General features: G+C 38.3%; 2 protein-coding genes across 5 annotated transcripts in view; one reads left to right on the top strand and one right to left on the bottom strand.

The window, feature by feature from the left end:
* Positions 1 to 1200: 1200 nt before the first annotated feature.
* Positions 1201 to 17406, bottom strand: LOC139735012 (RNA N(6)-adenosine-methyltransferase mettl16-like). The gene is made up of 8 exons (XM_071645786.1): positions 17314 to 17406; positions 10941 to 11343; positions 9653 to 9793; positions 8359 to 8626; positions 6290 to 6359; positions 5289 to 5378; positions 2447 to 2614; positions 1201 to 1881 (listed from the first exon to the last, which is right to left on the bottom strand). Exons 2-8 carry the CDS (start codon positions 11263 to 11265, stop codon positions 1201 to 1203), a joined length of 1743 nt encoding a protein of 580 aa, XP_071501887.1. The 5' UTR covers positions 11266 to 11343; positions 17314 to 17406.
* A 133-nt stretch (positions 17407 to 17539) lies between these two features.
* LOC139735050 (lissencephaly-1 homolog) overlaps positions 17540 to 27340 on the top strand; it is a 50538-nt gene continuing 40737 nt past the window's right edge. For all 4 annotated transcript variants that reach the window (XM_071645830.1, XM_071645829.1, XM_071645828.1 and 1 more), the window contains exons 1-2: positions 17540 to 17648; positions 19098 to 19357. In XM_071645830.1, coding sequence (XP_071501931.1) covers positions 19326 to 19357 — 32 coding nt within the window. In that variant the 5' untranslated portion in view covers positions 17540 to 17648; positions 19098 to 19325. The remainder of the gene's footprint in view (positions 17649 to 19097; positions 19358 to 27340) is intronic.

Raw genomic sequence — 27340 nt, 5'->3', positions numbered from 1 at the left:
AAAAACATGGATCAGTCTCCCACACAATTTCTACAGACCCATCGTACTACCTCCATTTTCCCTCTTCTGAGATATTCTTTACCATGAGGTTTAAAATTTGACTCTTCTGTAGTTTCTTTTTTTAAACCATAGCCAGCAAAACATGAGATATCTTTGGGAGTTTTCTGGAGTGGAGCAGAAACTCTAACCCAGAAGCTGACAGTAAATGGTGTGATAACATATTGTCCATGGAAAATAGTGCATGACAAAGAAACCACTAGAAAAATACTTTGTATATTCTCACTTTGCTATCATTATCATTATTATTACTATCATATCTATTGTCAGTCAACATTACTGTATTGATCCCATAATTACCTCATGACAAAACACAGGTTTGTTTCTACATTCCTTGGATTACTGGAAATAACCATTAAAGGAAACTAGGCCATGAATGAATTTAGTAAACTCCTTACAAAAAGTGCATTACTTTTAATAGATGACAGTACAGTTTTATAATCTAATGGAGAGCACTGAATATCAAAACAATATTTTTACACATAAGTTTTTGAAAAAATTCAGCGTTACTTGTTGATTTCCTTCTCAAAATTGAAAAAAAAAAGTTTGTGACAAAGATTACAAAACAAATGTATAAAAAATATTTGGCTTAATGAACAAAATTATTCAAGTGACAATGATGGGCACACTTAGTAAATAGAGCATGTTAACAGGCACATGAGAAGAAATTATAATTTCTTCCTTGATGTAGCATGTGATATGAATGCATCAATACCTACGAGCTTTACTTTGCTCGTGCAAATATCACTTCCATGGTGGCATGCTAATAAAGTACCAAAACACAGAACCTAGAAATTTCACGTGACAGGTAATGTAAAAATGTGACATTTTGTAAATCTTTTGATATATTTAAAAAACAGGAAAACAAATATTTTCAGAGATAATTACTTCTGCACATGATATCATTTGTGAAATTAAAAACCATCTAAGTTCACTGTGGTCAGCCCACTGCGAAAAACTAATAGCACAAAAGTTTTCGCTTTCACAGTAGCATTCTGTCCTTCTTGATGCAATCACAAACAGCAGATCAAGTCAGCCAGACTTCACTTTATTTTTCCTGATCTCTTTATTGGGTCTTGCTCATTGTTTGAAATATGCTCCAAATAGGTCCTTGCTGTTTTCATCTTACAGGACATAAAGTCTTCATTTCATTTGGTTCTTGATGTATTGTACAACTTGGTGGAGCAGATGTCTCTTTGAGTTGTCTTCCACGTTGGTCTCCACGACGATTGCTCTCTTCTCGCCGAGTTTAACCTCCAGCTGCAGCACCAGCGGGAAGTTGTCGTCCGCATCATCTGACGATCCATCAGACCTTTGGTAGCCACTTGGTGCCTCGTCCGTCTTTGACAGCGATGCGATGTGGGTCTCGCGTGGTTCTGCCAGAAGCTGGACAGAAGTCTGAGATGGATGGTAGTCAAGAGATGTTTCTCCATTCCTAGGATGGTCGGTGCTGGAAGAGGCGATGTCTGCCAAAGCCGAGGATTCTTCTCCTCCTGTTTGAGCAACTGGTGAAGTGGTATTTGTATCATCCAGGGGAGATCTAAGGTCTTTGTGAGATGCAGAGAGAGGGGTCGCCATGGTAGCAGGTGCCCTTGGTTGAGACAGAGATGATGAGGAGGAAGTTTCCCCTTGCCCTTGGTCATTGTCTTCCCGATACTGTGATTGAGATGTGGAGGATTCTGATGCTGCTGAAGAGAGGGCGGGTCCTGCTTGTCGCTGCTTTTCCTTGCGCCGCTTTCGACGCTGGTGTGACCAGTTGTTGTGCTGGGCCTTCAACTCAAACTTGGCACACCACTTGGACGTTTGCTTTCGGTCTACGTCCATCTGGCAAAAAAAAAGAAGGGAAAAATTGTGCAACTTGAGTGAGGAGCAGCACTCATCCTCATTGCAATTTATCACAGTAACTAACCTACAAGGGCTCCTGCTCTTACAGAGCTTTTGTATTGCCATTTGGTCAACCACTGCCAAAACTTTGCCATAATGTAAAATCATCTTACCTGTGTATAAAACTGCAACATGATGACCATTCAGCATTCACCATTAGTCCAATATACTTTAGAAGGTAAGTATTATCCTCACTGAATGAAAGTTAGTTTTGAGATATTTCTGCTGATCAGTGAAGGAAGCACATTGGTAGTTGTGCCCATCAGTGAAGAAAAGCAGATTAATGGTAGATAACAAACCACTTTAGAGCCGAGTTATTGTGGGGTAGATTCCTTGCGTACTTGTTAAACTTTCAACAAAATTGTGTGTGTGCGTGTATGTGTATGAGATGGTTCTTCAGTCATACCATTGATATAGATCTCTATGATTTTTCTTGACCACAGTCATTAGGTGTATAATGTCTACAAGCAATGCAAGCACTGTGTGCAGAGTAAAGGAGGGTTACCTGCAGGTTTTGCATCATAAGTTGTAAGGCTGTTGCCACGGACTGAATCTTGCTCTGCAGACCACCGCCAGTGCCTGCCTCCTGCACCCTCTTAATGTAGGAGTCGGGGACGGGGATGATGAAGGGATGGCGGCGTTCCATCAGCTTCCTCTTCTTGCTGGCTGGAAGCTGAAAGTTGAGAGCCAGGCAAAGGACAAAAGAGAAAAAATGATACTTTGCATCTGAGAGCTACTGAGTTTACATAAAATCAATTTTAAATTTCCTTACCATACAGGCTGCCATAGACCATACAGTTGAAATCAACTTTATAATCAATTTTAACTTCATGAAACAGGGCCCAGGAGTAATGATGCTACATTTCTAAGATTTACAGAGGTGGCATTCCCTCCCCCTATATTATACACCATGGTTTGACAGCTACAAAGTGATGTGACAAGCAACCATTGAATGGTATAATCATAACTCTTTAAAAAAGTAATATATGAACATTTCACTTTGCAGAGACAGAGAGAGAGAGACAGTAGGCTGGCCTTGCTTTTGTTTTATTTCAATCTATTTTCCTTTATTCTATTATTATTTTATTCATTTGTTTATTTAGTTTTTTATTTTTTTAAAACTTATTTATTTATTTATTTATTTATTTATTTATTTATTTATTTATTTATTTATTCATCTATTCATCTATTCATTTATCATTATCATTATTATTATCATTATTATTATTATTTTTTATTATTTATTATTTTTTTTTTTTGGGGGGGGGGGACATATTCCAACATCTACAGTAAGATATCCCCTGTGTGATGATGAATGGGTTTAAGAGAAACCTTCAAAGGCATAAAATCTTGACTTTGAGACTGAAACCTACCAGCCCTGTATGGCTTTGGTCAATGTTCGCATACATTGTATACATTATTCACTTTGTGATGTGGAATTATTCAAACTATTCTTAAAACTCTTCATTCACTGTTTAAAGGATGACAGCGGCATATAAAGTTTGGGGGGGGGAGATTCAAGAGAGTTCACGGGACATTCCATTCAATATCAATGCGAAATACCATAGGCTCGCATCCATGCTACTTGATCGATTGATTGATCGATTTATTGCACGCGAGAGAGAAAGACAAGCTATGAGAATAGATGGTATGCAAGTATCCCTATAATGAAAGCACATAGAGAAACACTCGAGGGGCATTAAGCTGGTATCTCACTGAGCGGCGAACGTTTGCGAACGTAGCGAATTTGAGATTCGCCAACTTTTCTGACGAATGTTTGCGAAAAATCAAAGTTCGCTTCTGCCATTAGCGACAGTTAGCGACTTTTAGCGATGTTTAGCGACAATTAGCAACACTTTAGCGAATGTTTGCGAAAGTGTTTGCGAACACAGGTGGCGACTGTTAGCAAATGTTAGCGACAATTTTGCAAATGTTAGTGACAGTTTTGCAAATATTAGCAACTGTTTGCAAATCCTTTGCGACAATTTTGCGAATGTTCTTGGACCTAGAAAAGTACCAGGCGATTGTGTATAGTAAGACCCATAAAACGACATAAAACCTTCCACTGAATTCAGATCTCTTGTGACAACCGTTCAAGATGGATTTCCAGGATATGGAAATAAATTTCTGCCAAGAAGAGGCTCAAGGTGTTGCTATCCTTGAAGAGCTGCTTTGTCAGGTTGCTGCTACAGCTATTTTATGTGCAGCATAAGAGAAATAAAATAAAGAAAAACAAGAAAGGAAGAAGAAAAGAAAGAGAGTCAGAGAGTGCTTGTTGCAGAGGACAGACTTTAGTCAATATGAAAAGCTTTTGAAGCAATTACAATCATGATGGAGATGTCAAGAGCTTCAAGAACTTTCTTAGAGTGGAACCTTGTCTGTTTCAGAAGCTTTTATATAGGAGCCATGTGGTTACTTGTTCGCTAGCAGTGGCGAATCATATAAAAATGTTAGCGACACCGTATTACGACCGTTTGCGAATTCTTACGAGTGTTTTGCGAATGTTTGCGAATGTTTGCAACTGTTAGCGAAAATACAAATTCGCAAAGGTTCGCAAAGCATGTTCAAAATTTCTTTGCGACAAGAAAAACTGTTTGCGACAATAAAAACTGTTTGCGAACTTTCTTGCGAATGTTAACGAAGCTTTTGCAACCGTTTACGAACCCTGGCGAATTCCCAAATTCGCTACGTTCGCAAACGTTCGCCGCTCAGTGAGATACCCCCTTTAAGATGTGGACACATGGAGAAAGATAGACCAATTGACAGTCAGTGAAAGTGATGAAGCATTGCCACTTACTATGTTATGAAAACAGAACAACAGCCAAAGAAGAGTATATCATAGACATATCATATACTGATCATATATCAACATTGATATAGGTATGCATGAATATGAATGCTCAAATCCAGTAAGTATACAAAGTAAATCAGAATGACATAGTGTTAAAGGGACTGTACAGTACTGGTTGAGGTAGGGATTCATGTTTTGAACATTCCTAAGTGAGATAATGAAAAGCCTCCTATGAAATATGAAAGAGCATGTAATTTTAAGAAGGATTCAACGTTTATTTGATGAAAATTGGTTTTCAAATGGCTGAGATATCCAAAAAAGTGCTAATAATAAAAGGCGACATGCCCCAACTTTATTAGTAACTCTTTGTTTCACCTTGTTTTTGGATTTCTCAGCCATTTCAAAACCGATTTTCATCGAATAAACTTTTGATACCCCTTAGAATCGCATGCTCTTTGACATCTCATAGAGTGGTTTCTGAATATCTCACAAAACGTTAAAAGCTAAATCTTCACCTCGACCAGAACTGTACACACCCTTTAAGCTGGTTTCTTACGGGTGGCTCAATGTCCTCGTGAAAGGTCCAGGCAATTCCCCATCGCATCGTTCTCCCCTGACAAAACTCAGTGAAGGTCACATTGCGGATCTGAAGGAATTTGGAATGAAAATGTTTGAATTACTTTCCACAATCATGTACCAGCATTGTTCATCGAGTATTGTGTACTGAAAGAAATAAAAAAATGACATGTAAAAACAAACACCTATTAAGATAGAACATAACTACTGATTAGAATGTGCTCAAGCCTATAAACAGAAATGAATATAGATACAAGTGTAACCATCAGTCAGTTTTAAATTGTCGCATTGATAGCATGCCATGCTGAGATGAATTCATTACGGTTTCACTTCCTTATAAGACATGTGCAGGCCAAGATTTATTGCTAGTGTTTAATGATCAACAGTGGTGATCAAAAATGTAACAAACAAATGATCACTCGGCAAATACAACTTGAATCGTTTTCAAGAAAAAGCTACAAATATTTGTAATGCAGATATTTAGATATCAGCATGACATATTTTCAGTTTATCACAAAATAAGGTCCATTCATGAAGTATAAATGTCTATCACACTATGGTAAAATCATGGCAAAATGTATACAGTTCACAAGTTACGTCATTTTCATGGTGTGATTTCTAAATTCTCAAATGTGCCACACATAATCCAAAGATAGCCACACTGTCAACATGCATGTCAGTTTGAGCTTGTAATTTCTTGTCCATTATGTCCACAAATGGCATCTTAGAAGTTAGTTGTGATAGAAATTTAGTTGTTGGTATTTGAGTTCTTTTCCGATTCCAGTGTAGCATTATCTCTACTATTCAAGTGATTAATTACTTAATCATATGTATTTGTCAATTACCTTTGTGTAGTATTTGTTGGATGGGCTTTTAGCAATTTTCCTACAAGAAAATACTCACATACAAAACTGATATTCTGATGCTAAATATATTGTATGTTCATTCCCACAATACCTCTATCTCTTCTCTCTCTCTTACCTTGCATCTGTGTAGCTCTTCCCTCAATACCACTAAACTTGATTTCTTTCCCAGCATAGAGGTGTACCACCTGGAATGGATAAGGAAACACTCCAGTGTTCATTCTGTGCTTTTGATATGTTTCTCAATCACAATACATTCTCGGAAAGTGGTAATAAATACCCTAGGTACAAATCCATGAAAAAGGAGTGTTAATTTCAAGCAATGCTGGACACAATTGAACAAACATGTGTCTACTAAACAAAGAATGAATGTACAACTGTAGCTATGCTGGGCAACCGACTATTCCAATTGTCAAAGAGTGGTATTGACATCACATAAGGCCATTTAAGAAAATATCTGGTTGTAAAAGTTGGCAAGTATAACATTCTGTATAATTTAAACCTAAATGTGAAATCTCACACTTTGTAGCATTACCCCTAATCAGGAATCCATCCCCCCTCAACATTGAGCACAATAATTCTGCAACACAAAATGACTTCATCGCAAGGCTTCTTGGCTTTTTTCTTTCAAGTCTCGCGCAACTTTTGAGACCAAATTTGCAACATCTGTGCATACTGTTATGAAGCCAAGCCCATATTGATAACGGCATGTCACCCCAAAATGTGCACAATTACTAGTACGTGATTTTGTGTACATTTCCTATGGAAAACAGTGCTCTGTCCTGAAACTCATAAAAACCTCCACTATTCTTACTGTTCATCACTTTGATTGATTGATTTTACGCTAATTATGGTAGATGAGTGGTCCATGACAATTTTTATTGAGAAAAACAAAGAAAAAACAAAAGTAAAAAAGAGAAATATATACATGTAGGACATTCCAAAAACAATAAAATATATAAGAAATTAAAGTTATTATGATGTACAATTATTGAATATATCAAAACAAATATACACACCAAATAAAAAAAAATACTCTTTTTTAATTAGTTAAGACACAATCTTGTAGATTATGACATAGGTATCGCATGTGCCAAATTTCATCGCGATTGCGGCACTGGTGGTGATCTCAGAGTGGGGGAGGGTGGGGTGGGAATCAGACTCTGTTTATTCATTCATTTTGTAGGTTGATATAATTGACTGGAATTAAATTGAATGATGATAATTCTATTGGGTGTCTTTTCAAGAGCATTCAGTCATGTCATCACATGAGAAATTGCACATCTGTTTGCTTTGTCCTATAAACCTATTGGCATTTCAAATAGTGACTGATACATGATAATATACTATCTGTCTTAAAAGGTCAGCTGTGGGTCACATTTGCTTTTGAGTCGTGTATGTGTGCAGTGCAGATCAGCAGCAAGATTCAAAGTACACAAGGGGGGGGGGGGGGACATGTGAAAGCACAGTTTGACCTTTTTTGCCTTGAGTCAGGGCACTACAAATCCAGTGGCCTGCTTCCAGATGTTAAGTTTGAAATGTTACTGTCTAACATGTTCAAAGTTTGCTGGACACAAAACTTATGGTTACATTGGGAAAGAATCACCAGAAGCATTTTTGAGCATTGATCATTTGTTTGTTTGTTTTGTTTTTGTTTTTGTTTTTGTTTTTGTTTTTCTTTATTGGGGGGGGGGGGAGGTAGAGGAAAAGACTAAGAAGCATCATGATGAACACCTTCAAGTTTCCCTTTTATGCTAGATATTTTGAGTGGCTAAAGTCTTCTTGTTTACCTTCTGGTAGTTGAATCAGGCAGTTTAGGCACAAGTAAGGAATTTCCCATACATATATGTAATTTGATATATCAAATTATGAGCCATATATTTCCCATACATTTCCCATACATACATGTAATTTGATATATCAAATTATGAGCCTGAATGAAATATCTGCATACATTAGACAAGATACAGTTATGTGTTTATATACAATATCTGTATCTGAACACATAACAGATATTCATTTGCTAAATATTCACTCTGAATGAAAATATAGTGAATAAATGAAAAACCTAATACAGAAGTATGCTCACACAGAATCTCAAACACCCTGATTCTTGTGCTTTCAATTAGTAGGTCTTATTGTGTGATTGCCACACTGTTTCACAAGTCAAAGAGAAGTCTTACTCACATGACGTGCTCCCTGAGATGCAGACTCTCCGCGATCATGCGACGAACAAACTCCACCTCGCCTCCGTCGGCAATCATCTCCAGCTCGGCTGCTGTGCTCACGGTCTTCGGTTCGGGTCGGGCGGCGCTACGGGATGCCATGATACCCTGCGCCTCCAGCAAGTTTCCAAAGAAAGGCGGGTTACACATGGTGAAGCTGTAGTGGTCTCGCCTCGAGGGGGCTCTCTCCAATAGTCCCTTGAACATGTCATCCTCTGAGGTTTCCACAACTGTCAAGTTTCAACAGACAATAAAAAACTCTGTCACCTACTGCATCAAATCTGCATATTAAGAGAACCTATAATGCCCCAAATACAAGCTAGAGTTTTACAATATGTATCATGCGTAAACAAGGAAGGTTCTGTGGTGTGTGAACTTGAAGACCAGGGGCCTGTGTCACTAAGCTCTAAAATCAATCCTTAGTTTAATTCATCTGATCTTAGGGATAATTCTGGGATCAATAAGTTCTCAGAAGTTAGGAAATGATTCACTGAGCGATTTGGGAACAGTATCTGCACCCATCTTGCCAAGTTCTACAATAAGTCCTAAATGTCTATCATGTATCCTTCAAATTATCTGATCCATAGGATCTGTATAAACTGTGGATTCATTGTTTGGCTTGATAGAGTTCCCATATTGGTGAAACCGGGCCCTGGTGTTGTAATGATATGTGCTTGATCTTAGAACTGGGGTACAAAATAAAGCATAAAAGAGTGTGACATACAATACCTCTGGTATCTGGGACAGAGGCATACAAGTGTATTGATAGTTCCAATCATGCAACTACAGCAGCACTTTCAGAGCAGATACTGCATACTTTATGATACAGCTATGTGATTAAGAGCAGTTGGAAACAAGGCCAAATATCTAAACTAGGGCAGTCATCACACACACAAAATCTTTCAATTTTTCTGCTTGCAGTATTTAGAAGCCAATTGCTGAATTGAATTTCATCAGAAACTTCCTAGATTCTTATTAACAATTGTCTCTCGTTTTGCAAAGAAGTGTATGGAGTGTATCAAAAGACCTTTCAGTTTTCTTCAGATCTGCAAGGTATCTTAAGGTGAAATCCTTAAATTCCTCATTAAAAATGTCCTATTCTAAATGTTACACACATGGCTACTGTTTAAAACTAAGCTACCTTCCGACATACTCGGTCAGTTTTCATAGAAGACCACACATGACACTCTACAAGTTAGGCCCAGAACCTATGACATAATCCTTGGCAAAGAAGATTGCTAGAGTCTTTCATTCACCTGTGATTTTATTGGTCAGTTCATTGCGGGCGACATTCTCCCTGGCGTAGTGGATGGCAAGAGCATCCACCTCAGACGCAAGGAACTCCCAGCCATTTATCTGGGCCCCAAGCAGCGGGTAGATACAGGAAGCACCACAACCTGTACAATGTCAGTGTTAGGTAACAACAGGGAATAACAGCAATTTGCTTGGGATTTTGGACATGACTGCTACACAAAATGTAATCCGTATGCGTAGCAATTTGTGTAGCAATTTCAGTACAGAGAATTGTATACCATTTTGTTCAAATACGTCTATTGACTAAAATTGCTATTCAATCTAGAGAAGGGGAATTATTTCCTTTAACAACGCACACACAAACATTTTGTTGCAAGTGGTATGGTAATTGGTTTGGGTTCAGTATACTGAACTGTGTCATCGCATTATAGAGTCCATGAGGTTATTTAACTTACCAATAACCTGCATGGCAATGAATGAATCTAGAACTCTATCCACAGTAGGACTGAGAATGAATACAAAAGGATGATACATAGACTTTTCTTTAAAAGAAAAAGAAAAAAGACACCATGGGCCCTCAACTTAAGACTTCACCTATTGTATGGCAGGCAACAAATGAGGTATGCTTAGAATATTTCTTGACAAAGAGGTTGTATCTTCATGCACTGCTAAAACACAGAAACTAAATTAAACCAAACATACTGATTTACAGCTACATTAGCATCAGAGACACCTAAACAACTTCAATAGTCTAGCAGCAAAATAGAAAATTGATTTCACATCAAATAAAAAAAGTAAAAAGAAACTGAAGCAAAGAATTGTGGTGCTGCCGAGCTATCAACAAACATATCAGATATGAAATCATCACATAAGATATGATCCATCTACCTATAAACAAAGGGAAATAACCAAATAGTATAGATGGTACAGACAGTACAACTACAATTTTTGATGAAGCCCAGAGAAATCCATCTAATGTATAATAGCAGAAGGTTATTAGCATCAAATAAAAAAGGTAAAAAGAAACTGAAGCAAAGAATTGTGGTGCTGCCCAACTATCAACAAACATATCAGATATGAAATCATCACATAAGATATGATTCATCTACCTATAAACAAAGGAAAATAACCAAATAGTATAAATGGTACAGACAGTACAATTTTTGATGAAGTCCAGAGAAATCCATCTAATGTAATAGCAGAAGGTTTAATCACTGTCATGATTGACTTCTTTAAACATAAAAACCCTTAAAAAACAAATCCCTTTACCCAAATACTCCAAATACTCACCTATGTCAATCCCAACAACTGGACCAGAGTTGTGCCCGGAAGACGCTAACAGATCCTCGATCCAGTGGATATAGTTCAGCCGGAGTGATAGTGTAGGAATGAGGCGATCAAGGGGCAACTCCACATTCAGACCAAAGTCTTCCTTGAGCAAGGTGCAAGTCAGTGCCTTCAGGGATTCCGCATTGTGAAAGTCCAGAGTTGCACTGCCCGATTGGTTGCGTACCACATGCTTGCCAAACTCTGGATATTTCCTCGCGAGTTCCTCAAAACTGGGTCTGTTGTCCTTGTATCGATTACGTGGGTGCATGAACCTGTTGAAAGCCATGGCTGCAGCTGTAGCATACAAATTTGTATCAGATGTCCCACATACGGCTAAAAGGCAAGGAAGGACTCAGGAGTTATGCTGCATGAATAACAGATAAAAATTATTATATACAATAGTTCAAATTGATGAGCTGAGGAATGGATATCTGCAGAACAGTATTGATTGGTGACATTCTTTTTTTTTTCTCCTTAATCCAGTTTAAAATTGACTTTTAAAAATGTTAGTCTTGCCTTGATCTACATGTAGGGTAAATTAGAGGTCAAAGAAACATGTTAGAGTAGACAGTTTTCTAAACAAGTACTTAAGTAGTAAAAGTACCATGTTGAACTACGGCGGTTAGGCATCCAGTGTTTTTAAACATGTGTGAATGTGTGTGTGCGTGTGTGTGTGTTAGTGTGTGTTACATTGCTCTCCTATATGATCGGTTATGCTGACACTGCCAATGATCGACAGTCTTTTTCTATGTTGGAGTTATCTTCTATTCTTAATGTAGACTCTAGATCTAATGGGCTTTGAAATTCTATGAAACCATCAGATATGGTTTATTTTTTAGCACAATATATTCTGATAGCCAGAAGATATTGTATTGACAAATAATGCAAGGGAATGGTAGGTGTGCACGGTCTGCACCCTATAGAATATGCTATGTGGGTCTAGTAAAATTCTGGTCCCACCACTTGCCACACTGCTTTACCACTAACTAACTGTTACTTAGTTGAGTAGGTACAGTACCACCTGTACCTGACCACTGCCACTGCACTGGTCACATTAACATTAATGTCTAGAGCATTTGCATTTGCAGCCTGTGCTGTTCCCTTGACTGAAGATCGGGAATAAGTTCGCTGTTCCACGGGGACTACGTCTGGCTTCACAACCCCCTCCCCTCCTGTAAATGTTAACAAATGATTTAAAAAACTCCTCCGAACAGACAGATTTTTCTGACTTAAACAGTTACCTGTGAGCTGTGCCCTTTAACGTCACCTACCATTAAGTCGCCATTACCATGAAGTCGCCACTCATTCATTTATATTAAATGGGTTAGTCAAATACCGGTTAGTGATTGGCTGAACACAGTCACGTGATGGAGGTACATTCGTTATGTTCGCCCATGGGCGAACATTCTGGTGAATGTTCTCCCACGGGAAAACATTTTCACGTAACAAATGACAGAAGGCCGAAGACTGCGCGCGCACAGTATTTGGCTCTGCGCAAGCGAGCGATCGAGTGCGCCGTTAGTTAGTTGTGGATGTATCATTGTGCTGGTGGTTGACGTTGACGTATTTGACGTATTTGACTAACCCATATAATATAACAGATGATGACTTTTGTTGTCGGGAACATGTACCAAATGTTCCACCCTTAGGGTTTGAAATGCTATTTCGGGAGGCTATAAGTTCCTCAATAGCATTTCAAACCCTTCGGGTGGAACATTCGGTATGTTCCCTCCCCCGCCAGTCATCATCTATATAATGTTCATGCACCTGTCGCTGTTTGTCCCTCTCGTACTTTATTTCATGTGTATGACTCTTTTTTTTACGCCGAGCGAGAGTAAAAAACATTTCCTTCCGTCACAGTGAAAAATCTCTGTGTGGCCGGCAAGAACTTAATGGACATGTACGTGTGTTTGAATTCGGTACTGCATTTCGTTTGACACACACACACACACACACACTACGTGTAGAGTGTGCTCACGCAACAGGTCGGGCACGTCAACTTTTTCATAGGGGGAAGGCAATTGTAAATCACATTATCATTTTGAACTTTGGCAATTACAGCATTGGGTTGAACCATTTAATGATGGCTGTGTTTTTAAATATGAGAGAAAATAAGGGTGGCAGCTTAACAGTGACAAAATGACTGTCCGACGGCGACCCTACTTGTATGAGAGTACTGGCCAATGGTGAATGGCATGTGTTTTGTGTGTATGGGTGCTGGATTGAGAACCTGAGGGCATGCAAGCACAGCTGTTCATGTGGGTCTGATGCAGGTGCATTGTAACATGTGCAAGCTGTACGCATGCGACTCATCGCTCGACGCTAGTACTCTTGTTGGGTCGCCAGATGGAAAATACCAAAAATGTAAGTTTTTTCCCCATAAATTTATGAGTTGCTTTCATCACAAACTGCATGGAAGAGAGGAGGTAAGAATTTGAATTTTCACATGAAGAGATCGTCAAAGGATGAAATGTTAGTTTCACTTGTTTCTAGTGTTATGTTTGATAATCTTTCTAAAAAAATGGCTCAAGGCCGTGTGTGCGGGTCTGATGTAAGTGTGTTAACACATGCATGCAAAAGTCTGCACGCTGCTGGCGACTCATCGCTATAACTAGTACTCTCGTTGGGTTGCCTGATGGAAAATACCAAAAACGTATGCTTTTCCCCATAAATTCATGAGTTGTTTTCATCACAAACTGCATGGAAGAGAAAGGTGAGAATTTTAATTTTCACATGACAAGCTCATCAAAGGATGACATATCGGTTTTATCTGTGTTATGTTTGATAATCTTTTTTAAAAATGGTGATTTAATGGTAATTGGCATTAAACGTTACAGGTTGTAACGTCTAAAAAAATTAAATGGTTACAGTAGTCTACTTACGGAGACTGAAGGAGATTGATAATGATACTAACGTTAGAGTCAACAATTAGCGCGACAGATCGGTGACTGTCGCGACTGTGCACTAGCTTGTGTACACAATTTAAGCGCAGGTCATGGGCATACCGGTAGCTAACTATACACAGGCCAGTCGCTGTATAAATAGCAACAGGGCTGTACCGGCACGGTCCACAACATAAAGAGAGCTCAGAGATCGCTTTACGATCGCTTATGAGTTTTGATACTTGACATCATTTTTTGTCACCTCAAACTCATTAAATGTAATCTTCATTAATGACACTACATAGTTATGTTATCGATATTGGCAAACACATTTCACAACTTACCAAAAATAAAGATTATATGCAGCATGTGTGAACGGTACATCTGATAATCGGGAGTTTCGCGATCTGAATGCACTTTTAAAGGCCACGCTGTTGACCGTGCTGCTACCAAAGAGCGCACGCACGCAACAGATTGCTGCACTTCCAGCCACGCATGCGTGCTCATGATTTGTAGAGTGGTCAACGCGTCATTTTGAATTCTGCAAAGATGAACCCTAACGGTCGGGGATTGCACTAGAAAGTGTCATTTTTTTTGTTCAATGGACTTATCGTGAGGGCTCTCTGTGGACTTATGTACCTTCTGTAATATATGCGCACACTTTATGTGAGTAACGTACAAATGTCTATAAGTAATGTATAAATTGTTATAAGTTTTGTAGTTGTGTTGTGGTTCCCCACTTTGATGGCAAAGCACCGTCTGGTCAGGCTATTAAAACCGGTAGCTAGTTAGGTCCTAGACTCTAATTGTGACCCTGCACCACAAAACCAACAAAAAGTCATACCCCTTGATTTTACATGAGGACTCGAAAAAGGTAAAACGGGTCAACCAAGTCAATATTAAAGGACAAGTTCACCTTCATCAACATAAGGATTGAGAAAATGCAGCAATATTAGTAGAACACATCAGTGAAAGTTTGAGGAAAATTGGACAATCGATGCAAAAGTTATGAAGTTTTAAAATGTTTGTGTTGGAACTGCTGGACGAGGAGACTACTACAGCTTGTGATGTCATATGAGTACAACAGTATAAAGAAAATGTAAAGAAAATTCAACATATTTTCATTTTTTTCGCATAACAAAAGAGCATTTGACTTGCCTCTTTCAAAAGGTAGGGGGAATGATATTACCCATGACATATGTCAGTAACGAGTCAAGGGAATGTGTACTTTTTTCAAAAGATGAAATTTTGTGAAATTCTCTTTATATTTTCCTTATATTGTTGTACGCATGTGACATCGTACACTGCAGTAGTCTTCTCATCCAGCGGTTACTGCACAAAAACTTCAAAAATTCATAACTTTTGAACGGATTGTCCGGTTTTCCTCAAACTTTCAATGTTGTGTTCTACTATTATTGCTGTATTCTCTTAATCCTTATGTATATGAAGGTGAACTTGTCCTTTAAGTTTTTCATATTTTCTGAGAGAGCTACCCTTTTTCTACATTATTCTTAACTTTGGGATCATAAAATGAATGTGAAAGTGCATTTTCAGCAATTTTCCTAAAACCCTTTTTTGTAGAGTAGTGAGAACAAAGAAGACTTAGAGGCCCCTTTTCATTCCTTGATAACCACTTGCACACATCACACTCTTCACTTTTAACGTCTGATAACTTTTGAAGGTTTGAAAGTAAGGCAGTGTATACAACCACACGCGTGTGTCTTTACCATCCAGCCACACGAGTGTGGTTGTAGCCATGGCCAGAGTCGCTGGATACAGCCACACTCGTGTGTAATGTACATATTCCACACACGGAGAAGAAGCTGATCACTGTGCGTGCGTGTCAAGCACAAACACCACACAACCAGGTACCAGCTTACTCGCAAAGCGATGAAAGTAACCTCATTTTCATACCTTCTTATATTGTTTCTTACAAATATTTTTTTTTTCGCTCCGTTCTAATTGTGTTTGCCTGATACGGTGGGTTTACAATTAATAGCAAAGTTACAACTGCCGCTAAATTGGGGGACTTCGGATTGACATCGCTAGACTGATAGTGGAAAGATAGGCCCTACATTGTGACTTCGGGTGCTAGCGATCGTGCAGTTGTGCCGCCGCCCACCCCAGCAGGGAGCCGCACGCCGGCTGCCTGTGTACGCTAAGTGCGCGATTTGCGAGTACCTGAACGAACGGAACGAAGGCGAAGTCTCAATAACGATGCGATGTATGATCAATCACAAATCAAAGTGCAAAATCAATTGTAACTTTAATACTGATTTTAAATTCACCTTGTCAAATAAAGAAAATGAGAATAAAGTTTAAAATGAAAAAAAGTAAATTTGTCTAGATGGTGAAATAATATTAGCACCTTGGCCTAAATGAAATTAATCTAGGAGGTAGGTTCATAAACATCTATAGGCGTGTTGATGTGGCCACACACAGCGTGTTCCCCACTACGCAAAAAGAAGCTTCTCCGTGTGTGTGGTTATACACACGAGTGTGGCTGTATCCAGCCACTCGGGTCATGGCTATAACCACACTCGTGTGGCTGGATGGTAAAGACACACGCGTGTGGTTGTATACACTGCCTAAGTTTTAAAGCCATAGAATCTACTGCTTTGAAAGTTGCCAATATTCATGGACAGAATGTGTTCTGCATGGTCAATTTCAACTTAATCTGATAATCCCTTTATTGATGTTGCTCCGGTGGTTACATCCTGTTGTTGTTGTTGTTCTTTTTTGTCCCATTCATTGCACAGCTAGCACGGCTTGGTAAATGTGAAACGCTTGAATAGACGGTTGAGTTAGATTGTAACGTTAGTAAATTTACTTCACTCAGCTCAGAGCCTCTTTTCTCGGTTCACACTTTTCCAGAGTGTGTGCTTTCTTTCCAATAAATTAGGTTAGTTTAGGAGAGTCCATTTCAATTGAGCTAGATCTATAGATCTAGGCTAACGTTAGGCCTAACGTTAGGTAAATTATTTATATCATTTTGTGGCTGGTTAGTCACATCCACGCAGCAGTCAGCAGTTGCACACAACACTGCTGGCGCTGCACAGCCCATGGCCATGCCATACCCGTATTATTAATTACTTTTATTCACTGTTACAAATACTGACGTTAGTGTTATCGTTTCTAACGCTAACGTTAGTGTTATCGTTATAGGATACTACTAACAAAGTAGTCTACCCTGCACTGTGGCCCAGCCAGGTGCATGCAGGTGCTAGCTACCGTACTTTGTCGGTGATTTATTTACCATAAATTTATAAACGAATACAATTTGCGTCGTTGTTTCCGGTCATACTGTCTATAGGCCTAGATAGATTATTTACAATCACGAATCTTACTGTCAAAGATTATGATGACATCCTTTTTGCTTTGATGTGAAAAGGTAGATACATAAGTAGTTTATGGAAATAACTGAATTGAGTCACACTTTGGTATTTTCTTACCACTAATCTTTCGAAAAAAGACGCACGTTCCTCAGCTGTTGGTCTCGGCTCTAACCGGTGTGTGTGCATTGCATACATTGAGTAGCATGTGATGTGCGTGTACGATAACTGACTGGTTGCACGATTGTGAGTGTTGCAGACGACAGAACAACGGTTTCTTCCGGATGCGCACCTTACTTTTGCGCAACAAATTTGACACACTGAGAATCTTGGGTAATTTTTCAACGTGTAGGAAGGATCGGTAGCATATTTTATGTGCGAAGCCGGGTGACAACTCTAGTCGGAAAGTAAATTCACGGAATTTTCTTACTTCATTTACATCTTTAATGATGATGGTAAGTACCCCATATCAAATAGATTCGTAATGTTTAGTTGAAATTATTGATTTCATTGTCATTTTGACATGATACCGCATTTATCCACAGCAGTCGCCATGATGGGCGACCACTCATTCGCTATGTACGGACTTCTACTCCACATCATTCCGTAGGCGTTGACGTTTTCTTGTGTGTGAATTTGTGTTTGTCGTGTTCTACAATACTGCGTGCATGCATGTTCAAATACGAATTTATTGTGTCTACGCTACTTCGTACATTCATGATATGATCATAACGTATACTCATAGGTCCTACCGGCTTACGCCAACGTCACTGAGAATTGTCAATAAAAATATGATTCATGTAATGTACACACTGTCTACACATTTTACCCACATTTACACACTTTTGAAATGGGAAATTACATTTCATTACTGTCTGTGGGGGAAACTACACTGCAACTGTTCGAACTCAGCAGAGTCAGACTTCATTCATTATGACACTCACACACATTGACCGTATTGACTGATCGTACTTGAATAAATTGTTAGCTTGTGACCTCACTTCACATTCACACAACACACAACTGTCACAAATTTTTTTGATTGTTGAATGAAAAAGATATTTTAGAGGGTCTGCTTGATTTCTTGCTTTGTTTAGTAAGACTAATATTGATTTGACATTGATTGAAAACTCACACCAACACTGAACAAGGTTTGACAACATGCAAAGGCATAGACACCTGATTGACCTAGGTTTTTTACTTGTAAGCTAATGGGCAAATTTTGGATGGCACTTATGGTCGAATTGTGGGCGGCTTGCTTGTGTTATATGATGCCATTCATTCCACAATAATGAGCCGTAATGATAATACAGTGCAGTGTAGGCCTAAAAATGATAATTAAGTAGCTACTCTACTCTGTGACAAGATGCAATGATCGTCCATACGCATTTCGGACTTCATCAAATTATGCTAATATCGTAATAGTAATAATCAGGGCTGCACACTGGCCCATTTTTCTACTAAAAAAGTACTGGTCCGACCTGCCTGTTGATGTCGGACCAGTTGAAAACTTAGGTACCCATTTTTTTTCTTCCATTTTTTACTGGTCCGTTCCTGAAAAAGTTACTGGTCCGACAGTGATTTTTACAGGGACTGAAACCAAATTATAACAAGTTAACCCATCTAGAACCTACAGTTGACATCTCCATCTCTTGACACATTGAATGTACCGTACTTCCTAATTTGACTTGTTTAGATGCACATCCTCATCATGAATATTGACGTCTATCCAAAGTTCTTGTTTCCCTCACACAAGTAATCCAATTATTTTATGAATCAATTTTTATATGAATCTGTAACCATAGATTGTCTGTTCTCATTGTTCTGTTATCTAAATTGTTTTCTGTTTTCAATGTTTTCACAAGATAAAGGGAACATTTAATTTTCACTTTTTGTTTTGACAGAGCTGTTTGCCATGAGAGAAGACTCCTGAACAGGTTTACATTCAGACGTAACTGAATGCCAGATTTTGACTTTGGCAATCTAGTTGTAATTTGCAGCTGGACTGGTCAAGCTGTTACCCGACAGAGGAAGGACAGGTTTTGTCTTGACACAGCTGGGGTGGAGTACCTCTGAGTTTCTTGCTCATTCTGCAGGCTGGGGCCAGCCTGGGACAAAAATAAACAGTCATCATGGTGCTCTCACAGAGACAGAGAGAAGAGCTGTAAGTACCATGGCGCAAAACATTTGATTTATCATGCATAATTGATAAAGGGAACTACAGCTGTATTGTGTCTATCTCTTCAATATATTCTTATTGATGAATGGATCATGGAAGATTGCCAGCACTGAAAATTCATATTTTGGAGTGTTCTATTGTTAGTAGAGAAGATGCAAAGTAAACAAAACTGTTTGTGGATGAGAAAGGGACTTCTTTAATCTTTTTATACCTTTTAATTGGCTGACAGAAATTTCAATAAATTGTCTTAAGAAATATTAAAGTATTTGTCATGTTTTCCACTACAGCTGTAGCGTCACAAAGCAGGGACTAATGATATTTGAAGTAACTTAAAATTCTAAAACCAACAACAACATATGAATAGAACATAAATATTGCAATAAATGTGTTAGATATGAATTTATGATATTGTTGTCTTGTCAGGTATCATATACATGTAACAATTGAACTATAAACAGTTTGGCTGGGTGTAGATGGTCATACAGTGAAATGCTCACCAGCAATCATGTACATGTTTTCAAAATTACTGAAATCAACATTTAGTGCACCCTATAGACCCAGAAAGGTACTGTAAAACGAGGAATGTTAGCATGCATTTCAATTTTGCGAAAATTTCATGCCGCGAAAAAGGCTGTCGGCTCCAATTCATGAAAATTTCATGCTGCGAATGTATCATGTTTTTCAGTATTTGGATACCTTTTAGGGAATCAGCTTACATGTATGTCATGAGGAATTTGATCAGAAGTGTTGCCTGAAGAAAAACAAATTCTGCGTGGAGTGAAGTTTTATGGCGTGAAGTTCAGCACTGGCACTTGTAGAAGGAAATAATGATTTTAAAAGACGTACAATTTTATCAGACCGCTTTTATACATCTTATGAAACTATTGACCGAAAGATCGGTCTGTATCTGTCCGTCGGGGAATGTTCCGTGGAGACTGCGTCTGGCTTCACTGATCCCCTCCGTATACAGACCGAAGTCAATGATTGCGGCTCCTGTGTGGAGCAGTCGCGCACAGATCAAACGTTATGATAAACCAAATTTCAGACAGCTTTTTTACATTCAAACAAGTTTGACAGGACATGACACATTATGCAGCAATATTTGGGATAAATTTCTCACATTGTGCAATCGAAATACTCACATAAACTCGGTTATAACGCAGAAATTTTATCGATATCGCAACATCGCCGTTCGCAAGCTGTAAGTCGCCATTTTGAATCTGTAAGCCAATCACATGCGAGGTACGTGTTTTAGTAAAACAAACACGTAGAAACTACCTCGCATGTGATTGGCTAATAGATTCATAGTGTATGTTTCTGCAGTTTGAACGTGACGACACGACAGGCTGTGTTTTACGTTGAAAATTCTACTAAAATGTTGGATTATTCATTAATCTGGTGAGTGAAATGTATTTTTAAAAAGCTAATTTCACTATACAAGCTTAAATTTGCCGACCTAGGGCCGTGAATTAGACGCAATCGAGAAGGGTGAGGTACAGTACCTCACCCAATTTTCCATAGAGACAGTGGTTAAGAACATCCACACAGCAATGGGTACTGCAACCTTCCGTCTGTCTACGGAGGACAGCGTTAATGGCAAACTATAAAAAGAGTCCTCCGGACAGACGGATCTTTCTGTCTAATGAAACTAATGCTGTGTTGAGTATAGTATTGAATCACAGTTTATGGCAAGAATGGAAGTGGACAGAGGACATGCACAGTGTGTGAATGTACTTGTAATATATTTTATTGCATGGTCATGTGTGACTGAGCCAAAAAAAAAAAAATACAATGCACCTTTTTTATTCACCCTTCTTGACCACCATAGTATGATTTGGGCAGTAGGAAAAAAAAAGTATGTCAGTTATGTTTTTGTATGGTCTGAAGAATGATACAAAAGTGCTTACGCTGCTTTGCATTTGAAAAGCAGACCCACCAATCATCCTTGGCTCTCAGTGAAAAATAATTGTTTTCTTCACATCCTTTTAATAATGTATTATAGATAGGCCTTCCCGATTTTGGACATGGCATTACCTATTGGGAGGCACGCAGGTCCCTGATGCTGTGCTCTACAGAATCTTCCTAATTTTTATTTTGGCATTTTTGCAGCCTTTGCGTAAACCTCTCTGCAAATCATTTGTTTGTTTGTTTGTTTTTGTTTTTAGACTTCATCATGTATCTACGAGACCAATTTCAGTTTGGGTACTGTTTTTAATGGTACAATTTATAACTTGGGGCTTCAAGTATGACTAACAAAAGATAATTCATGCAGTGACGCACACTACAAGTAGCTCATTCCATTACATATTGAAAGTGCTTTTGTTCTTCTTTGGAACCTTCCCTGCCATTTAGTTTTGCTGAAAGCAAGTTTGGTAGCCATGACCTTTGTATCAAAGACTTGCTTTGAATGTAATGAAAAATATGATCCCACAACAGAGCCTCACAGAGGTCACAGCAGAATGATGACAGTTAGAGACTATTAGAATGCAATGCAATACAATACAATACAATACAATACAATGGAATACGATAATTACATAATTTGTATGACACTTTTACAAGCTGTAAGTTATTTCATAGCGCTTTACATCACATTATTATCTATAATGCAGCTGCCATGTACATATACAATACTCTATGTATATGCTTAATTTTTCTTTACAGTATGTACTATACCCATTACAAATTCCTACGATGTACATGTATCTACAACCTAATGGTTAGTGGTTAGTTAAGTCAACATCTGGATCTAATTTCTTCAAATGGTTGAATAATATTTGACTTAAAAGCTCAAAGTCATTTAAGATTCTATGACAGTACGAGACTAAAGCAAATTGTCATTAATTAGTTATGGCAAATACCACAATCACCTTCATTTCATTAGTGCAGTACACAGCTAGAAGATGAATCATAGAAGTTGTACATGGTACCTGTGCAACCTTTCCACATCTACAGGCTATAACATTTGTGTGGCAGTATACGATTATACATGTACTAGGTAGCTGTTTAACACAGGGCGAACTTATCAGCGTGCATTGATAAACGTGTTGTACAAGTACAGCTGTACAGTATAGACTACATGTACATGTGTATAGTCTGTACATTCATTATGCATGTATCTTACAATTTAATATGTCCTTTTCTATTTGAACACACTTTTCTGTGTGATTTGGTTTTTTGTTTGGGTCAGTGAATAAGTATGTCACAGTCCATTGTGTTGAATGCATGCATGCCGTCTGACCTTCACCAGATTGAATGCCATGGTATGCTGATTAAATGAAGGCTATGAACCATGTTGTGATCTTGAAGCCATCCTGCTTTATGTTTTTCTTTTATACAGAATCTGTTAAATCGCAGCTAGTGGAACCTTGAGTTGCTGTCAGTTTCTATCTCATTGCTTATGATGACAAGTGCTAGTCACCATGCTTGAGAGTAAATTTTAATCTCTAGGGGAATCCAAATATTTATTTATTTTGTGTGAAATACACTTGTATATATTGCTGCTACATTTCATTAATACACAGTATGTATTGAATTTTCCTATTCATGATAGTTGTATTCTTGTAAAGCGACAACACAAATTAAGGAGTTGCATTCTTTCAGACTTGTACAAAACATACAGTACTTGTACATGTACGGCCTATGAACAGTGGATATCGTCGGCTGAGAACCAGTCAAATAAGGGCATTATTACAGCGGGGATATTGAGTTTATATTGGTATCACATAGGGTGATTTCAAGTTCGGTGCTAGTGCTAGTGCTAGTGCTAGTACTAGTGCTATCTCAGCACTAGCAGCGGCGATAAAACCGAACTTGAAATCACGTCGGTGTTGGGAGTTAACCTCAAAATCATGACGTATTTCCGGTTTGCTGGTGCTGGACTCGGTGTTGAATGTCGTCTGCTGAACCAAGCTTCACCGTTTGTGTCAGCGATTTACTTGCTTTTTCCCCATTAACTAACACTAGCCCCTAGGGATTATCATTTTCGTCATTTCAAGTTCGGTGCTGGTGTTAGCGTTGCTGTGCGAAACCCACATTCACGTCCATAAGTAGATGCATGTTTTACGTGCAAAGTCTGTGCTAGTGCAGTGGTCGCCCACGCCAACGTACATGAACACTCTCGGCAAGGCTTTATAAATCTGAGCCTACGAGCAATTTAGGATAACTGTGCTTCAAAAAAGGGTCGAAATTTGTGGCATTTTAATCAATCTTCCTTGTTATGTGTCTAAAACTAAGCAGTCATGGCTACATCTCTGTATATTTGACTTTAACTATGCGCCATCACTTTTTTCGTCGCACGATTCCTGCGGACTTCGCGGTGCTGTGATTCCAACACCAAGTGCTGGTGATCGATGATTTCGATCGGTATCGCCTCGTTAATCTGGCCGTCGGTGTTGGAGCTCGATTTAAGGCTGTTATTCGGGGGCTAGCACTAGCACTAGCACTACATTTGTAGCACCGAACTTGAAATCACCCATTGTAGAGGTTGATCTCCTGTACATTACAGTATGGTGTCAATTTTAGATTATTTCATTTTCAGTAAAATGTTCAAAATAAAAACCACAAGGGCACTTTTTACCCAATATTTGGAAAGGTGCTGATAAATCTAACCACTTTTGATGTTCAAAGTGAACATTTAATTTCATTAAAATTGATTTTTTTGTTTTTATTTATGCTCAAATCTTGCTCAAATGCAATAGCACCCTTCTGATTCTCAGCTGATGACATACATGTACATTAATACGTGTAGCATGAAAATGGCATGTGACAGCATAATACATTTGACCAGCCTTGACCTTGTTGTCAGCCGAGGCTAGTGAGATACAATATTGTACATTAGTATATACATGTGAGCACTCTTGGTGACTCACCCATGTGCAAGCTGCTAAGTACATACATAAAGTGAAAGTAGACTCCTGTGTTATTGGGGTTTTTTGTGCATGTACTATAGGTTAGGCAATCCTACACTGGATTTACAGCACTTCAGAGGAAAGGTCCTTACAAATTAAAAGTGAAGTGTTCTTTCATGTTCATATGGGATTTCATTACTAGGATTAAAATCGAATGAATAGGACGGATGAATCTGGGCCGAATTTCCATTTTAACTCACAGACACTATAAGTGTACATAAGTAGGTTTGTGCGATTGACTGCCATCACACATTTGCTGTATGTAGGGCTGCACACTACCTCAATATTTTTTTCTATTGGTCTGACCTGTCTGTTGGACCATTAGGTACCCAGTTTTCTCTGTTTTTCACTGGTCCATTCCTAAAAAATTTTCTGGTCCGACAATGATTTGTACTGGTCAGGGATTGTCGGACTAGTGCCAATGTGCATCGTTGCTGTATGATGTGATTGATATGATAGATACATCAAATACTTGTACATGTCATAAGATTTTGACTCTACATATGTATAGGGCCTTTTTAGAAAAGTAGATAAAGGACGTAAAGGACCTGAATTCCATCCCCATTGATGTGAATTTTAATCTATTCGTACGCATGAAGTACTTCAATTCATTTTCACACACATACACTTGTATGGTGTACTGTACATGTGTCTACTACAATACATACATGTACAATTGTATGCACACAACGTTGTACACACATCCCTCTCCATACTCATGCATAGTGCAGTGATACAAACATTTGTACCTGTGTACATGTTTTATGTAGAAAATTGCTGTACACTGAAATTAATCTAGTACGCATGGCTATTTTCGTGTGGAAACAAAGTACATGTAAATGAATCAATGGTGCATTCATTACCTTGAAAGATGGGCTGTAATAGTGTTTATGTACAAAATTTATTGTACGTGCAATCATGTTAATGACAGGATGACAGAGCATTTAAGCTAATTATCTTTTGTTTACAAGTACTGTATTGAATGTGCATACAGGTATTGTTTTCATATATAGTCAGTAGAACTTGTTTCCTTCAGAAAAATTGTGTGCACACAATACTATTGCATGCATTTGTGTATGTAGTATGTATTTTGATTTATTAGGGTTAGGATACAAAAACGTAAAATATTAAAGTGTATGTTATTTAAATTGTCCCAAATCAGGTATGAAATGAAGGAGAAAGAAGGATAGAGTGGGGAATATCAAAAGAGATTGAGAGGGTATTAAAGGAGAGAAAAAGTGAATAAGCTGGCACAGTCTCACAATGAAGAGGCTGAATTTCATAACAATTTTTGGAATTCATAAAATGTGAGTTGTGGACAAGGAGCTTTTTTATAGCCCGTGCAGCATGTGCTGTATAGATTGCACTAATCATATGCACGCACATCGTCATCAAAATTACCCCATGGCCCAAAGCTGACTGAGCCAACTAGAACCTGATGTCTCGAGATGCACGTCAAATTTAGGACATGCGCAGAGTTGATGTTTATGGAATAACCAATTACTGGGGCTGGCCAGTAAATGAAGGCAAGAGCCAGGCTTCCAATCTAGATGCCTCTGTCGCAAATACTCTCCGAAACGTATCCATCATTTAGTTGTCCATCGCTATCCCCGTCTTCTCTCTCCTGTGTCTTTTATTATCAAAGTTGTCTCCTTTAGTGTGATTGAAGTACAGCTGTATGTCGTCAAAATTCGATATACTGTAGTATTGCAGGCCTACGATATCTGTACCACTCAGTGAGTGTTATTGTCCAATAAAAGGAAATTACAGTCAGGAGAACTGTAGAATTATTTTCTGCTTGTTATCGGAAAAGACTGAGCTTGACTCTTTATACTGTACACCTGTGAATGTTGAACTCTTCTGTCCAGACTGTGGCATCTATAGACAGGAAACCAAAAAATATGAGTCATGGGTGATAGCTGTGGTGCTGATTTGTAAACAACACATTGCTGAATTTCTAGAGTCAGGGTAATTCAATTGCAGATGAGTACTGTTATGCTTACATTGTATTAAACGCATGCTGACATCTTGACCTTTATTGAAAGAATTAACATGAAAGAATTTGATGTTTGTTACCTTCAGCCCTATCATTTGAATGTCTAAATTTGGATGATGCCATAAATATCACAGTACAGTGGACTCCCGTTACTGTAAAAGTGGAAATTTTCGCGATGTTGAAATTTTCGCGCATTTCGCGCAACCAGAAACTAGCGCGAAAATAAAAGCGCGCGAATATTTTTGCTTGCCATATGTTCCTGTGCGTGATATCCTGATTCTGCGGAATTAAAAACATGCGAAACTCTTCTTACCCAGCCAAGGGCGAAAAATTAGTCGCGCGAAAATATCCACTTTTACAGTATAACGAACTGCTCGAGATGGGCAGTTTTCTTTCGTTATATCGACATTTCGTTATAACCGAACAAATAAACAGTAGAAATACATAGAGTGGATGTTGCTGCCTGAATTTCTATTTCGTTGTAACCGGAATTTCGTTATAACTGTGTCCGTTAAATAACGGGAGTACACTGTAGTCTGAATAGTCAAGAGAGCAGCCGTAAAGGTATTGTTTAGCATTGGGAGCAGTGATTTAAAACTGTACAAGTTAATGACATTTGATGCATTATGTGCAGGTCAGTTTTATCACAAAGCATCCTACCACATACAAATTTTGCAATAAAGCCTAAAATGTATTAAAGGAAATATCACTATTTTTCTCAATAAACCATTACTGCAGATGGTTGATTCTAGAAACAATGTTATTCACTATTGTCTACATTTTGTACAGGTCCAACGATTAACATTGATTTATTTTATACTACAACTGTAATTAATATTTTTACATTGGTTGATTCTGTCCTTAACTCACATGTTAGAACTATTGTGAAGCAGTAAAGCTGGGGTTTCATTTCATCTGCAAATGGTAAATGCCTGTAGTGCCTTTACTAGCTGGATGCATTCACATTTGAATTCCCATGCTACAATGTATTTGAATAGATACCATACAGTATAGTTGTTGGCACTACTCATTGGTGAAATGTACAACCATGGTAATAGCTAC

This window comes from Diadema antillarum, unplaced genomic scaffold (assembly GCF_040938485.1).
Source record: "Diadema antillarum isolate AM-2024a unplaced genomic scaffold, OU_Dant_1.0 seq00000562_RagTag, whole genome shotgun sequence".
Taxonomy (NCBI): domain Eukaryota; kingdom Metazoa; phylum Echinodermata; class Echinoidea; order Diadematoida; family Diadematidae; genus Diadema; species Diadema antillarum.
This window is presented reverse-complemented; position numbering and strand designations above follow the sequence as displayed.

Excerpts from the sequence above, each read along its gene's own strand:
- LOC139735012 (XM_071645786.1), bottom strand. The coding sequence starts at position 11,265 with ATGGCTTTCAACAGGTTCATGCACCCACGTAATCGATACAAGGACAAC. Across the intron at positions 6,360-8,358 it reads CATCTCAGGGAGCACGTCAT|GTGGTACACCTCTATGCTGG; the intron begins GTGAGTAAGACT and ends TATCCATTCCAG. Across the intron at positions 2,615-5,288 it reads ACGAGGACATTGAGCCACCC|CTTCCAGCCAGCAAGAAGAG; the intron begins GTAAGAAACCAG and ends CTCAACTTTCAG.